Consider the following 16,951-nt stretch of genomic DNA (forward strand, 5'->3'; position numbering starts at 1 on the left):
TTTCATAAATGTGTTGCCTAAAAGGTAGGATGAAAACTATGTTGGTTATGTTAGAACAGTGTAGCTTTAAAAATTACCGTCTAAGGCCTTCGGACTTTTAAGAGGCCTTAAAAGGTTTCTTCTAGCTGATGGCCATACAAATGATGAAACAGTTGACAGTAATTGAGACTAAATACAAACAAGCTTGCAGTATGAGTGCCGGATTTTTTTTTTCCATGACCCAGAATGAATTTAGCATTCAACATTTTCTCTTCTTAGATAGCTATTATAAGAGCAAAAAAAAAAAAATTTTTTTTCAAAATCATCAGTTTGAAAGGAATATTTAAAGGGACTGACATCACAACAGAGAAGTCAGGCAGAGGGAGCTGACTGTTGTGGTACTAAATCAGGAGTCCAGCGGTTGCCACCTGCCAGCACAGGATCATTGCAAGGATGCACTAATTCATGTGGAAGTGCTCTGAGAAGTCCAGAGCTCCGTGTGAGGGCTGAGTTGTAGAAGAAGAGCAAGATCGTTTTTAACCTGTTTGCTTGTTTGGAAGGAGAATAACCTGGAAAGCTAAAGTTCTGAAGACGAGGGCCTGAGCTGTTTTCTCCTGGGGCATCCACAGCACGCAGTAGCCATTTCTGGGATAAGAGTGGGTGGGGTTCACTCAGCCCACCGTCACGCACGCCCCCAGCTTGGCCCTCTCACAGCCGGAAGGGAGCATTTGCTTCACTGAGGGTCCTGGGATGGTGCAGCAAGTTGCGAGTTCTCCACCGGAGAGGACTCTAAGGGGAGAGTGCCTCCCAGTGGCAACCTGGTCTCCCAGGAGCGACTCCATCATGAGGTCACACCTCAAGAAAGCTGTTCATGGTTGCAGATTAGCTCACTGTTGAGGATACTCGTCTCCTGAGGCTGAATCTTTGGTATCTCTTGTTAATAGGTGGCCATAGGTTCCAGCTGGCCTAGGACAGCTCTGGTCTGTGAACTCAGCTCCCTTTCACACATCCTGACCAGAGGGTAAATAAGATGGTCCCTCTGATGCATTTTCTTTTTGTTGTCATTTGAATGTTTTTCCAGTTTCTCAAATCTGTAATATTTATGCAACCTGAATTGTGATTCTTGGGTGACAGCTGTTCTTATTAGAGGCACTCTGGGTATAATCTCATTCAGGTTTTTTTTTTTTTTAATTAAAGTATAGTTGATTTACAATGTTGTGTTAATTACTGCTGTACAGCAAAGGGATTCAGTTATACATATATATTATTTTTTTAATATTCTTTCTCTTTATGGTTTATCATAGGATAGTGACTATAGTTCTCTATGCTATACACTAGGACTTTCTTGTTTCATTCAGGGTTCTACCTCTTACTATTCAAATAGGGCTCAGTAAAAAGTGGAAGAAATAATTATATAATACACCCTTCTCAAAAAATTTTTTTTCAGTTTTCCCATCCAATAATTATTTTAATTTTTTCCCTAGTATAGCAACTTTTTTGTTATGACAAGATTTACAAATGAAAAATTGCTAATTTAAGGTTTTAGAAAAAAAGAAGGAAAACCATATTTGTGTTTATCTCACAGCCTGTGTTTATCATTGAAACTAATAGTTAATGTTTATTATGCTTTGTTGTTTTGATGACTCAGGGAAATAATTAAATATTTTCTTACAGTGTATTCACAGAGATGTAAAACCTGAAAATATTCTAATAACTAAGCAAGGAATAATCAAGATCTGTGACTTTGGGTTTGCACGAATTCTGAGTAAGTAGCAAGTTTTTTACTAAGTTATGCAATACAGATAATTATGAAATGATATAGTTTAAATTCTTTAGATATTGAATTATCCTAATTGTTATAGTGTTATTATTCAGAAAGGGAAATTTCACTTTAATTTTTTAGTCAGTACATTAGTTCATACGCAGCCACATTTATGTGCTGTGCCCATAGGAAAGGAAGAGAACTAAAAGATGCATTTCTGGTCTTCATGCACTTATAATCCGAAGTAGAAGAAACAAAAGACTAACACAAGATGATTGGCAATAAAGTGCTAAAGCGAAGAGGCAGATGGTTCCCCGGAGGGAGATACTAACGTGATCTAGAGTGGTTGGGAAAATCTTCATGGAGCTGATGAGACTGGGAGAGTGAACTGTAAATTACAGAGAGGATTCAGAGACAGTGCTGAGAAGCAAAGAAGTCATCCCAGAGAGAGAGGAACCAAAGGAATGGAGGGACAGGTAACTATCTCCCCCTGAATCTAAAACTCTGCAGCAAGTGGAAACATGTGTTAACAACAGACACATTGCAAGGTGGGTGTGCGCATAGTCAGTTTGTTGACAGGACCTGACGGTGCTTTGGGAAGCTGGTTTATTCTCAAAGCTGCACTACAGAAATTCTCCCCATGCCCTCACCCTGGGCCTCTCTCTTTGGGATTACATAGATGTTAATAAACAGCTAAGGTATCTTTGGAAGTTGAATGTTTAAAAAATTTATAGTATTATGTTAATATACTATAGTATAGATTTATAGTATTATGTTAGTTTCAGGTGTGCAGTATAGTGATTCAGCATTTTTGCAGATTATACTCCATTATATTGATAGCTTATTACAAGGTAATGGTTATAATCTCCTGAACTACACAGTGTATCCTTGTTGCTTGTCTATTTTATATTAATAGTATGGAAGGGGAATTTACTCTCTGAGTACACAGTGTAACAGTTCCCTGGGTTAGTGCGTCACTGCATGAACTGTTAGGAGAAGCGTGGCTTCTGAGAATTATTGACGCTGATCTCTTCAGAGAGCCTGACCTGCTCTTGATGCATTTGCAGTTCCAGGAGATGCCTACACTGACTACGTCGCTACAAGATGGTACCGAGCTCCCGAACTTCTTGTGGGGGATACGCAGTATGGTTCTTCAGTCGACATATGGGCTACTGGTTGCGTTTTTGCAGAGCTGCTGACAGGCCAGCCGCTCTGGCCTGGAAAATCAGATGTGGACCAACTTTATCTGATAATCAGAACATTGGGTATAAGTTACATTTTATGGCTTACAGAGTTGCTAACTTGTAGTAGTAGTAGTATGTCATTATAATGAACAAGAGCTTTCTGTTGTCTCCAAAGTGCCGCTGAGGGCGGCTGTTCTGGATTGTAGCCAAAGCCCAACCCTTTTCTCAATGTGTGGAGCCCTAACTCCTCTCAGTGAGGAGTTTCAGATGCCGTTCCAAGTCAAGTCAATTAGCTGTGCAATAAACTATACATTTACTTTCCTTATCAGGCTAAGATGGGGCTAAGGGTGTGAGTCAGCTGCATAGAGCTTACTCTGAAGACACTTAATCAAATGCAGTTTCTGCTTTTTCCCCCCTTTCCTCTAGCACAGGGATCAGCAAACTTTTTCTATACAGGGCCAAATGGTAAATATTTTAGGTCTTGCAGGCTATACAGCCTCTATTGCAGCTTTCAACTCCACTCCTCTATATGTAAGATTGACAGATTGCTCTCACACACACCATCTCAGTCTTAATAAAAATCCATTAAGGACATTATAACATTTTTCATTGTGCCTGTTTTCACAAATGAGGAAACTGAGGCTCTAGGAGCTTGCATGAATGACCTGAAGTCGTACAACTAGTTATTAACAATTGAAGAATGAGAATGGACTGCAGTGCTCTCTCTCATGAGCTTTCATCCCATGTCACTGTCCTCAGCTCTTGCCCTTTCCACCTGGTTGGAAGAGAACATAACCCAAAAGATCAGCTGCAAGCTTACAACTCAGCCTGGGTGTGAACAAAGAGGCAAGCCACATACAAGATGGGTATTTAGTAATCGCTTCCCGTAGGCTCTCCTGGCAGCATGGCTGCCAGGCAAGGGAACTGCTGCTGTCTGATTCCCTGTGTGGTTCCCACACCTTCTTCTGGAGAATTCCAAGCCCTGGAAGATGTGGAGTAGTGTTTCACTATAGGCCACACCTTAAGCTTATGCTGTTTAACTGATTTCCTCTAAGGACTGTAGAAATTTACATTAGGCAGATATTAGACAGATCTGAGTTTGAATCTCAGGTCTGTCACCTAATGACTGTGTGACTTGAGACAGGTTATCAAGCCTCTGAGCCTCATTCTCTCACTGGGACAGTAGAGATGAAAAAATTGCAACCATCATGAGATAGTTATAAGATTAAATGAGATCATATATGTAAAGCTCTCCACACCACTTGCTTACCTCCTCCTCTGATGGCAGCTGAATGACAGACTGGGGCTTTCCGGGTGGCTCAGTGGGTAAGGAATCCACCTGCAGTGCAGGAGATGTAGGTTCGATCCCTGGGTCAGAAAGATCCCCTGGAGAAGGGCGTGGCAACCCACTCCAGTATTCTTGCTTGGAGAATCACATGGACAGAGGAGCCTAGTGGGCTACAGTCCATAGGGTCACAAAGTTAGGCACGACTAACGTAACTGAGCAGGCACACACAAATAACAGAGCAAGCCACGTGTGGCAAAGAGAGTTGGCAGCACCGATCTTACCTGAGAAGGCATAGTTTTTGCAGGGACCAGTTTCTCCCAAATCTAGAGGAAATGATCAGGCTCAGTCTTTCTTTTACATCTGGACCTCGGAAATTAACTGTTGAAGCACGATGCTGTCTTTAACTAAAATTAATCGTGAGTTATGTGGTTTGTATTTTACAGGAAAGCTAATCCCAAGACATCAATCTATCTTTAAAAGTAACCAGTTTTTCCATGGCATCAGTATTCCTGAACCAGAAGAGATGGTAAATTGCTCGATTTTGGTGTTTCGCTCTTTGTGCTGGTACTTTCTTTAAAGGGGTGGTTGTTTCTCTTTTAATATTTGTGCTTTGAACTCCTGTTCTCCTTATGACATACTGATACAGGTCGAATAAACCATGTAAAAACTACATAAAATGAACCAGGAGAAGGCTTTAAAAGTTTTCTTGCCCTATCCAAAGATTAATTTAATTTTAAATGTGAAGTGAAAGCATCTTTCTTTCCTTCATAAGTATGGTGAGCCTTTTAATCAAAACACTCAAGTATCTTTCCCTGAAATAATTATAAAATAATTATTTTCTCATAAAAAGTACTTAGTTATATTTATTTTGAAAAACAGATGCATTCTCTATTTTTTTCAGCTTCTGAAACCTCAAATCAATACAAACCATCTTTTTACAACATGTCTTTTCACATGGAAGGTCATTCTACAAAACGATCTTTACTGTATTGAAATCAAAACTGCAAACCCAAGTGATCACCTCTACACCCTCGCTGTGGTCTTTGTGGTCATTGATTTCTTATCTGTGTTACCTGAGTTTGGGCTTTGAACTTTAAAACTCCACATGGTCTGTTGTTGTTGGTCTGCTAAGTTTCACATCCGACTCTTTGCAATCCCATGGACTGCAGGATATCGGGCTTCCCTGTCCTTCACTATCTCCCAGAGCTTGCTCAAACTCATGTCCTTTGAGTCAATGATGCCATCCAACCATCTCATCATCTGTTGCCCCCTTTTCCTCCTGCCCTCAGTCTTTCCCAGCATCAGGGTCTTTTCCAGTGAGTCAGCTCTTTGCATCAGGTGGCCAAAGTATTGGAGCTTCATCTTCAACATTAGTTCTTCCAATGAATATTCAGGGCTGATTTCCTTTAGGAATGACTGGTTAGATCTCATTGCTATCCAAGGGACTCTCAAGAGTTTTCTCCAGCACCACAGTTTGAAAGCATCAATTCTTTGGCACTCAGCCTTCTTAATGGTCCAGCTCTCACATCTGTACATGACTACTGGAAAAGCCATAGCATTGACTATATGGACCTTGGTTGGCCAAGTGATGTCTCTGCTTTTTAATACGCTGTCTAGGTTTGTCAAAGCTTTTCTTCCAAGGAGCAAGCATCTTTTCATTTCGTGGCTGCAGTCACCATCTGCAGTGATTTTGGAGCCCAAGAAAATAAAATCCGTCACTGCTTCCACTTTCTTCCCCATCTATTGCCATGAAGTGATGGAACCGGATGCTATGATCTTAGTTTTTTAAATGTTGAGTTTTAACCCAGCTTTATTCTGCCTATACAATGAAAGGACCATCAGGGAAGGCTTGTGCCCTACTCCCGATGTGTTGAAGACAGAGTGATGTGGAGGAAGGGAGAATCTGTTAAGCCAGGTCATGATTTGCGGCACCTGTGAACCATTGGGTTCAAATGGTCCTGGCTTCTCTAAACACCTGTTCATCTTCAATTTATTTCATATAATACCTTGATTTATATACTGGACTTCTATTTTATTATGTTTGTTAAGACTCTTAACACATATAATGAAAGGTTAAATGTTGAATTACAAGTATAGAGGTTGAATTAAAAATAATATTCATAAAACATGTTTAGTTTAAAGACTAAAATACAGTAGTTCCCTGGTGATGCAGTGAATAAGAATCTGCCTGCCAATGCAGGAGACATGGGTTCAGTCCCTGGTCTGGGGAGATGCCACACGCCTCTGGGCAGGTAAGCCAGAGCGCCACAGCTACTGAGGCGCGCACTAGAGCCCATGAGCCTCGACTGCTGAGCCTGCGTGCCTAGGCCCGCGCTTCACAATAAGAGACGCCACCGCCAAGAGAAGCCCGGGCACTGCAGCGAAGAGTAGTCCCCACTGGCTGCAACTAGAAAAAGCCCTCGCAAAGCAGCGCAGACCCAGCACAGCCAAAAAGGAGAAGGAGAATGGTGCCGTTAACTTGGAAGCTTCCCCTCCCCATATTCTCTTCCTCAGTCCCATTCTGTTCCTTGCTTACTATTTGAGTTTTGCATTCATCATTCCTTTGCTTTCTGTAGTGCTCTTATTCATGCAGTTCAGTGTGTTTTCATTAATGTTCAAAGCACCCCTATAAGTAGGTTGGGTATCCCTATAAGTAGATATTATGGTACTGAAGGGGACATTTAGAATGAGCATTTACCAAACACCAATTGTAAGACATTGTAAAATTAAGAAAATAACTTCAGCTTTTTTTATTACACTATAGTGTAAAATCATGTAAAATTAAGATTTTAAAAAATCTTTGAAAGGAATTATATAACGTATTAAGGGACTTTCTCCAAAGTATTCTTAATACTAATATATTTTAAATATCTGCTACTTTCTTGTTATATAACATTGAAATGCTTTACTCTGTTTTTTAGGAAACTCTTGAAGAAAAGTTCTCAGATGTTCATCCTGTGGCTTTGAGTTTCATGAAGGTACCTAAGAATCAATTATAACCGTATTGACTGGAAATCATAATGACTGGAGCTGGTAACTCTGGGATGGGTGGACAGTAGGTCAAATAAAGCCAGTGTAAAAATGTGGTCATTGAAACTATTAAAGAACTGTGAAATAATTACAATTAGAGGAACATCAGTGGTTTAAACACTAAATCTTTCCAATATATCCTTTAAAGTAGAAGATAAAAGAGAATGATTACAGCTATGATGAACACCATGCTTCTTTTGCATTCATTAGGAAATTTGACAGTTACGTCAGTGTATTTCAGACTATGGAAATTTATGAGGATGAATGTATTCCCTTTAAGTTGGAAAATCAAGAACTATGCTATCCAATAGGGTGGCCACTAGCCATGTTGCTACTGAGCAGTTGAACTATGGCTGATTAGAATTGAGATGTTCTATATTTCTATGAAAATTACCTTTTAGAAGAATATAAAATATTTCATTAATAATTTTTAAAATATTACATGTTGAACTGATAACCTTTTAGATACACTGGGTTCACTAAAATTCTAAATTGCTTGTTAAATAAATCAGTAGAAGATCAGGCAAAATCAGAACCATGTCGATACTGAATGTAGCCCCTGTGCCAGGGTCAAACAAAGAACAAGTTCTAATAAAAAAGCAGAAGAAGCTCATCTATGACCAGTCTGCCATTCTTGCTTGACCGGCTGAGACCATGCTAGAAAGTGTGACTCTTCCATTCACCATGGATACTGAAAGCCTTTAATGGGGCAGGGATGGAGATACCAGTATGAGTATCTATCTTTAACAATCAATTAAGTCATATTTATAGCAATGGCTTCCATACCACTCATCAAAATGACTACTCATCAGAATGAGCTATTTAAAAATACACATTCCAGTAAATAACCTCAGATTTACAGAAGCAGAATCTCTATGAATAGGACCTTGGAGTTTATATCTTTAAGCCTCTCCCTAGGTAATTATGATGAACACCACAGTTTGAAACTCTTCTGATCTAGGAAGTAGAGCCATCAGAGTGACCTAGAGTCAACGGTGTAGACCAGCCTTTGTGCTCGTGCTGGCCACTGCCCAGGTTCTATCCAGCGTACTGGATTCCTTCAGTCTGAGTCCTCCTGAGACCAAGAGCCCCACGCCTCTGAACTCTTAGATCGCCCTTACCACTGCTCCACTGCGCCTCACCTGCTTTCTACCTCTCACTGCTCTGACCTGCTCTAACCCAGCATTCTGCAGATCCTATCCTGGAAATCTAATTCCCCAACTTTGTTGGCTTGTTAAATACAGATTAAAAAAAAAAAGCCCACAGATTGTTTGGCCCTACCCCCAGGGCATTTGATTCAGTAGATTTGGGGTTGAACCAAGAAATTTGTATTTCTAGCAATTTCCAGGTGATGCTGATGTAGCTGGCCTGCTGCTGCTGCTGCTAAGTCGCTTCAGTCGTGTCCGACTCTGTGCCACCCCATAGACAGCAGCCCATTAGGCTCCTCTGTCCCTGGGATTCTCCAGGCAAGAACACTGGAGTGGGTTGCCATTTCCTTCTCCAATGCATGAAAGTGAAAAGTGAAAGTGAAGTCACTCAGTGGTGTCCGACTCTATCGACTCCATGGACTGCAGCCTACCAGGCTCCTCCGTCCATGGGATTTTCCAGGCAAAAGTACTGGAGTGGGGTGCCATTGCCTTCTCTGGTAGCTGGCCTAGGGACCACATTTTGTGAAGTCCTACAAGCTATTTGCTTTACAAGTGACACACACCTGACCTATATTGACCCCCTTCAAAACATTGACTGTGCATCAAGTCTGCCCTCAAAAGACTTTGAATTGGCAAAAGAAGAGCAATTCCAGTTATTAACAAGTTTCAGGTTCTGGATACTATACAAACTCGAAGATCTTCTAAACTTGTGTTTGCTCTACCAAGTTGTTATTCAGAGTTTTAGGGTACAGTAACAATACAGGCTCCTCTTTTTAATATCTTCTTTGCTCTTCCCATCTTCCAAAGGAGTGTCTGAAGATGAATCCAGATGACAGATTAACCTGTGCCCAACTCCTGGAGAGCCCCTACTTTGATTCTTTTCAAGAGGACCAAATTAAAAGAAAAGCACGTAATGAAGGAAGAAACAGAAGGCGTCAGCAGGTACCTCGGTTCCAAAGTTAAAGTGCTATAAAAATGATTATTTTCCTTCTCTACCTCTCAAAGTGAGACTAGGCGGGCACCAAGATCTTTTCTTTGCACTGGTTTAATTATGTTTGTTTGTCTAATAGAAATTGTGATTGATGCAATAAAAACCATAAAACTGAAAGTTTCCAGATTGCCGCAAAATCTTATTCCAAGTATACTTAAAGTTATTGCACAGTTCTTTTGTTACACTGATTGGATATCCTCCCCACCGAATCATGTACCCAAGACACAACAGTTTCATACAACTAAGCCCGGATTACAGCTGAACTGACTTTGACAGGCATTATGGAAGAATCCTTGTACCTTTCTGTAGCCTCCACGTGTATAATAAGAAACTTGACTGTTCTATTCTTTCACCCATGGCAGGCACCTTAGTCTGCCTTTCCTAGGCTTTTCCTGGCAGCCAAAGACAAGCTCTGGACAGATTCAAAAAGTTGAAACTCAGATATCTGAGAACCAATCCTGTCCTAAAATGTGCCAATATTATAGATTAATATGGTGAATATAAAGATAGATGTTGATTCTATGGCTTATTAGGCAACTACCATTTACTTGCTTTCAGACAACTTTGAAGTGGAAACAAACTCCATGGAAGTAGGTTTCTTTGGGTTTAGACTTCTTTCCCCCCTCACCTGCATCCCTAGCACCTAAAATAATATCTGTCACATCGAAGGTACTTAATAAATAGTATTCAAATAAATAGTGGGTAGCCATTCCCTTCTCCTGGGGATCTTCCCGACCCAGGGATTGAACCCAGGTCTCCTGCATTGCAGACAGATTCTTTACCATCTGAGTCACTGGGGAAGCTCAGTAAGTAGGTAAACATTGCTTATTGATAAGTCAAGATGATAAGTTTCCATTTCTCAGAAAACTGACACTCATCACATTTTGCGTTTGCTTAATTCTCCACCTCTGATCTACTTTTCTGTTCACCTATCTTCCCATTAGCATCTTTGCCATAAAGGAAGAAAGTAGTCTCTTTCAGTAGTTAAAATAGAAGTTTTTTGGGAGAGAAGGGTCAAACTGATCAGTAAGATGACGTCTGTGTATCCCAAATCTTTATCCAAGATAAAAATCCAAATTTTTATTACATAGGCCCTTTAACTATTCAAGTTACATGCTTGCAAGTTCAAGCCCAATGCTGTTTACTTAACCAAGAAATTACGGTTTGTTCAAATTTGAAATAGTGTGAATTGTGTGTAAAAACACTGTCCCCTCAAAAACATCTCACCAGCTCCTGGACCTTTGTCGTGGGGAGAGGGGATGGGCAGGGCTCCACCCTGCCTCTTGGTCCCTGAGCCACTTTCCACTGCGCTCGCCCCCAGGTGGGTGGGGATGCTGCTGTCCCTTGACATCTCCAGTTCACAGCTGTGCTACCCTTTCTTTAATACTTCATAGCTCAGCTGAATAAGTCTTCCCAAAGACACAGGACAACAGAAGGAAAAGAAACACCAAGAGCAGCATGCATCTAGAGAATTTCGTTTACAAAGATGTCATGTTCTCTGTCCTAGCCAGCTGCAGCCTGTCCATCTTGTGTGTCACCCCCTCCAGAGTGCCCCCCACAAGACCATGCCTAACCGTCTCCCTCCATCAGGCGGAGATGGAGAAGGCCCAGGGCAGCCCGGCACACCAGAAGGCCCTAGAGAGCAAGGCCAAGAGAAAGACAGAGACGTCTTCCAAATTTTGATTTTCTTTCTGAGCACGCACGTTTTTCTTAGACATCTTACCATATCAGAAAATAAAGTTTCTGTATCTCTGAGTGATTGACCAACAATCTCCTTAAGCCTAAATATTGTTTAAAGTTGATAGTAAAGAGATTTTAGATCTTTGCTGTTCTGCTAATATCCTAAAATTAATATCTGAAGTTAAAAATCTGAGATGAGTAAAATGTAGACTCTTGCGCTTTTTGTTTAATAGCTGGTGGGAAGTTTTCTTTTAAACCCTGACCAGATACTCAGAAATGAATTCATTGAAACAGATCATAGTACGTCCCTGAGTATCCTATAATGAATAATATAAACTAATTTTCAAGTATCAGAACCACAATTTTTAGAAACGTAACTCTGTTTAATTTTTTAAATTGATGTCTTTTGACATCTTTGTACTGTATGTATCCTTTTGTTTTACCACCTTGAAATGAAACTGTACCAATAGGAATTGTTTTCAATTTACTTTCTTATTTTTGTCTTGTTCTGCTATTAGAATCAACTGTTGCCTCTCATACCAGGAAGCCACATCTCCCCCACACCTGATGGAAGAAAACAAGTCCTCCAGTTAAAATTTGATCATCTTCCAAACATTTAGTTCTTTCAAGAGGAAAGTAATTTAATACATATACACATTTTTGTACCAGAGAGATAGGGAGTCTCAGTGTTTCAGATGCAAATGAGCCATATGAAAATTAAGATGCTTTCTAGAATTGTTTTGCTCTGATCATTACTGATTCCTCTGCCTGTGTTTTTTACATGCCAAGTTTATCTTTTAGAACATTTTCTATAAATGTTAACAGCATTTGAAACTGCACATATGGAGGAGAGATTTTCGATTTTATCAGAGCAGCCCCTCTTGAAGCAACTTGTATTGAGAATTTGTGAACTTATCCTTTGATTTATGAAAAAGATTTACATATACCATCTTACTTCAGCTGACCACATACAGTCTTAGAGCAATATCAGATTGCTTGCCTAGCCATTGTTTGTGTAAGGAATGGCATTATATTTCTGCATTTTAATTGGCTCTTGTTGCAACCAGGTCTGTTGAGTTAATCCTGGTATTTTATTCTGTGTTTTTATATTGGTGTAGGAAGGGAACCTTGAAATGTCATCTAGGTTTATCCCTTAATTCCAGGGCAGACTCTACTTTCTCTGTCTCATAAGACATTGACAATTCTATTTTTAAAGCTAGCTAGAGAACATGCCGTACATTTACATAGAAAATAGTGGATGAACTGCGAGGAATTACCATCCTTGTGACATCACACCCTAGAATAACTGACTGCTGAGCCTTCTCCTGTCCTTTGGTGCATCACAGTTCCTTATCCTTTTCTCCTCCTGATTAAGCCATCTCAGTACCTAAACCTATCCTCCTGGGTGTATTTTCTAAACATCTCATTGTCAACACTCTCTTCCAAACATTTGCATCCATACATTCTATAAACTTGCCCTGGGCATCATGGTCAGGTCAAGTTTGTAAACACTTCTGAGAGCAGAAAGATTATCATTCAGTTAACTTCATTTTGTGTCTCTTGTCAAAAAAAAGACACAAACAAACAAAATACCTCAATAAGTGAGTTGAATTTATGTTGGGACGTTTTCCCAAGTAAACTTGACACACACATACATACGTGTAAGTACATATTTATAATTATAAATTTTGAAGCATCAGAGTAGATCCCTTTTATCCTGGACATCTAAAAATGGTACAGACTGTTCGAAAGTACTTTTAGTTTGCTAGTAAGGAACTCATGTAAAATAATAGCATGAGGAAAAAATAAATAAAAATAAAATAATAACATGAGGCTGTCTATCACTGACTGGCATAAAGGCACAAAATAGTGGCATCTTTATCAATAAATGTTAAGATGATTTCATTAACTTTTTTCTGCTTTGGGGTCCGGCATACCTGAACATGGTCAAATTTTGCAAATACACCTAATTCCAGAAATTCCTCGTATTTGACACTAAGACACCAAGCATAAATTGTTATTAAGGAAGCACAGTTCCACCTCATGTTCATCTCTAAAAGTCTGCTGCACATATAAACATGGCCCTATGAACTTTCAGAGAATCTCAATCAAGTACTTGGGTGCATCTCTTTATTGAGGAGTTATGACATCTAAACAATAGTTCTGTGCTAACTAAAGATATTTGAGGTGGGCTTATTTGACCATTTAATATTCTTAGTGTGAATATAGCCTGCTTAGGATCTTCTTTATTTTCATCTTATTATCAGAATGTGTCTCTTCAGATTTTTTGCATTTTTAGTAGGATGATACCACAGGTACAAGAACAATGAGGAATAAAAGATAAAAGCAACATTGATTAAAGATTTATTTTTAGCTTTCATAGTGGGTTTTTTTTTTAATCATTTAAGCCTTCTTATTGCCAAACCACTCATGCTGTTCAAGCTCACCTAAATGTGAGCTTACATGCAGAAATTAAGACAGTGCAAGACCCCATTATCCATTTTATAACTGCTTCAAACAACAATGGAGTTTTGGGCAGAGGTTGGTTGGATAACTGTCTTCCCTTAATTTTTGCTCATGTTTAAGAATCCTTTCAAACTAGCATCTCTCTCTCCATTCTGTTCCTTAGACAAATCCATCATTTAGGTATCACTGGAGAGAGGAGAGGTGAAAGCATCTAATGCTTAGAAAAATGTTCCAGTGTAGTCATATTACCTTGAAGAAAAGGAATCTTCTGATAGACATTTGCATGCTTATCTTTCCCTGGGTGGCCCAGGCCATGGAGCACCTCAGATGCCTAGGTCGCTCAGGGGCACACATCTCGAAGTGCGACTCTTTACAGAGTGCGGATTTCTCACCTCTGTACTTTGCAGGCTCCCTTGCATTTCTCAGCTGCATGGAAGACAGCGGTACTCGTCCCCAAATTAAGTAATGACTTTTGTAAAAGTTCTCCTCAGCAAATAGGCTTGCTCTTTGCAGAAGCCCACGTGATTCTATAACCACGCGTTTCCTTCTACAGCCTTGCACACTTTCTGGCTTACCTGGGGCTTGTCTCACCTGTACCAGCTTCCAGGCTTTCTAATTTACTTACAGAGCTCTTTCCCAGGGCTGTCCAAATACGACACCGTCATGGTGAGTGACACCATCTGAATACTCCTTTCCTCCACATTAGTGTGAGCTCTTGGTGCCCTGGTTTTCTCACTTTCCACACACACATACCTGAGACTCTCCAAGTTGCTCTCTTTCTTTCTTTTTCTCTTTCTTTCTCCTTCCTCCCTTCCTTCTCTTTCATTCTTCTTTCTTTCCTTCCTTTCTCAGGGCACTTTACAATTAAAAATGCAGACCTTATTTATTCTTAGTGCTGCTGCTGCTTCAGGAAAGAAGAAAGTATAATACATAATACCTAGAGAGGACATCTGATTCAACTTTATCAGCCCCGTAGGCCTCTTTGCTTGGACTCTGTCTTTAGTCCCCATTTCGGTCCTGATGATATATCCATGCAGTTGTTCAGACTTGCTCCAACCACAAAGCCCTTGAGGGGGGTCACTTTTTAAAGACTGTTTTAACAAGACTGAACCATTAAAAAGTGGTATTCAAGAGGCAGCTGTCAAATGCTTTGGATTAGGGAGGTGATTGAGTAAAGGGAAACAGCAGAATGCAGGGATGAAGAAGTGAGCAGAGAGAATGTCCCTCTGCTAAGGAGCTCTCTCACTGTCTTTTAGTGCTCTTGCACATTCCCCAAACTACAGGACATAAGAAAATTAATATGTTCTTTTTAATAAGATGAACAATTTTCAGTTCCGAACATGTTGTAAGGTCCTTGTTCATACTTGCCGTAGAATTACAGTTTTTTTAAAAGGTGGCACTTTCTTTGTCATTTGTTACCACCAGCAATTTCCAATCCTGGTTTTGGAACAACTTGAATGGCACAGAATTCTCCAAAAAATTTAAGTATATATTTTAAATTAAAACATACTCCCAAAATAGGAATGATCCTAAAATTCCACAAACAGTAGAATCTTGGAAAATTGGGGTACTAGTGTAAGGTAATAGTGAAATCACAAGTGTATAGATTTTAATGCATATAGTTAAGACATTAAGATGTCATTAAGACATTAACACTTGCAAGTTAAAGTAGTATGCTGGGTATATACGTGTATGTGTTTTCTACTAGAATCATTAACTCAACAATGTCATTCTTGTTTTGACAGAAGATGAAAAGTCAAGAGTGGTAATTTAGACAATAATAGAAATACCGTTTGGTCTGGAAGTTAGGACACTGGTTCTAGGTCTGTGTAGCCTTGTCACAATATGTAACTTTCTTTTGCCTTCATTTTCTCATTTGTAAGATAAGAAAGTGGATAAATGAAATAATACGTTAGGCTCCCCTTCAGCTCTAAACTTCTGTGATTCTCTGTGGGGCATGGTATTTGTGTCTTGGATGTATCTTCCACTAAAATAGTCTTTCTCGAGACTGGTTAACAATATCAAAATACATTTTGCTCTTTATGATTTAGCCAGGAGCAAGGAGATCTCCCTCTTTCTCTCTTTCACCTCCTTTCTTTCATACTCACACAAACACACACACACCGCCCCCTGCTAGTTCTATCAAGTGAATAGCAGTTTACAGACAACCACCCAACAGAGGTCAATTTGATAAACAAAATTAAATTTTAAAGCTAATTATCACTGGATTGTTTTTAATTAATGTAAATCAAACAGGTGTGCTTTCAAAATGCAGAGTAATATGTAATCATTCTTTGCTGTTTTAATCTAACTCTAATTAGCTTGGAAATGACATATGCTGTGAAATACTAATTTAAGATATCCATTAAGGCAAAGAACATTCAGTACATTTCTAACCAGTAAAACTTTTGGTAGTTTCAGTAAATGATAACAATGGAATTCTACAAATAGAACTGAATTTTATCTGTTTTATATTTCAACAACAGGGACACAGGCTCAGTCAACCTTATATTTAACTTATCCTCAAAGCTTATAATCAAGCCAAGAATTTTTTTTCCTATTTAACAGGCATATAAATGACTTGTATTTATAAAGTTACAATTCTTCTTTTCTGTCCTGAACGCTAGTCACTGACTGTATCTCTAAATATTGTTACTTTGAAGATGTTGTGTGTCTACTTATGATTTTAGGACATGTTTGTATAAAAGCAGGTCTACTTCAAATCACATGAACTTATGGCTGTGATTCAATTAGCATTTGATAGATAGCATAATGACAATTTAGACTTCTAGATATAATGTACTGCAAACAGTTTTAGTTGTATTATGTTAAATATACATAATATTTTTTTATTTATCTTAAGATACTTGTAAAACCTGAGAATGGGATTAAAAACTTTGGTGACTTTATATTCGAATATATCACTTAACCTGAATATGTTCTTTAGCTTATTTTAATAAAAGTTAGAACTATTTCTGTCTCCTAATTTTTGTTCAACTCAGGTATTAGTCTATTGACTATTACTTTGTATTTAAGTGAGAAAAACTGTCATCTTCATATATTAATTCCAGAATTTGTTATTTAATTTCCTATCAGTTGGAATATCTGAACAGCTGATGTAGCAAACTATTCCTTTTGTTGCCTGGGGCTGGGAATTTTTACAAATGGAAAACTAGCAAAAATTTTTCCAGTCTGACCGGCTTGATGTTTATCTCTGAGAACATCTTTACAACTTTACTTTGAGGCTCTAAGATTGTTTTTCCTCCAGTTCAAATATTTTTTTCTGGCCCTTTACGATACTTAAGCTGCAAGATGTTCTTGTATCTTCAAGCCCAAGCTAGTTTCTGTTATAGGTTTAAAAACACGAAAAGGCTCAAGACCAAACTTAGACTAATGATCAGAGAGAAAAAAAATTGATAAAAT

At 39.0% G+C, this 16,951-nt stretch overlaps 1 protein-coding gene across 3 annotated transcripts in view; it reads left to right on the plus strand.

The window, feature by feature from the left end:
* The window catches only part of CDKL4 (cyclin dependent kinase like 4), a 54,359-nt gene extending 37,854 nt beyond the window's left edge, over positions 1 to 16,505 (plus strand). For 2 of the 3 annotated variants that reach the window (XM_070379699.1, XM_070379700.1), the window contains exons 5-10: positions 1,654 to 1,744; positions 2,809 to 3,006; positions 4,657 to 4,739; positions 7,135 to 7,191; positions 9,199 to 9,333; positions 11,581 to 16,505. In XM_070379699.1, the coding sequence (XP_070235800.1) occupies positions 1,654 to 1,744; positions 2,809 to 3,006; positions 4,657 to 4,739; positions 7,135 to 7,191; positions 9,199 to 9,333; positions 11,581 to 11,682 (666 nt within the window). In that variant the 3' untranslated portion in view covers positions 11,683 to 16,505. The other variant, XM_014477563.2, reaches the window with a different exon arrangement.
* Positions 16,506 to 16,951: the final 446 nt, after the last annotated feature.

The sequence above is a fragment of the Bos mutus genome, chromosome 11, assembly GCF_027580195.1.
Source record: "Bos mutus isolate GX-2022 chromosome 11, NWIPB_WYAK_1.1, whole genome shotgun sequence".
NCBI lineage: Eukaryota > Metazoa > Chordata > Mammalia > Artiodactyla > Bovidae > Bos > Bos mutus.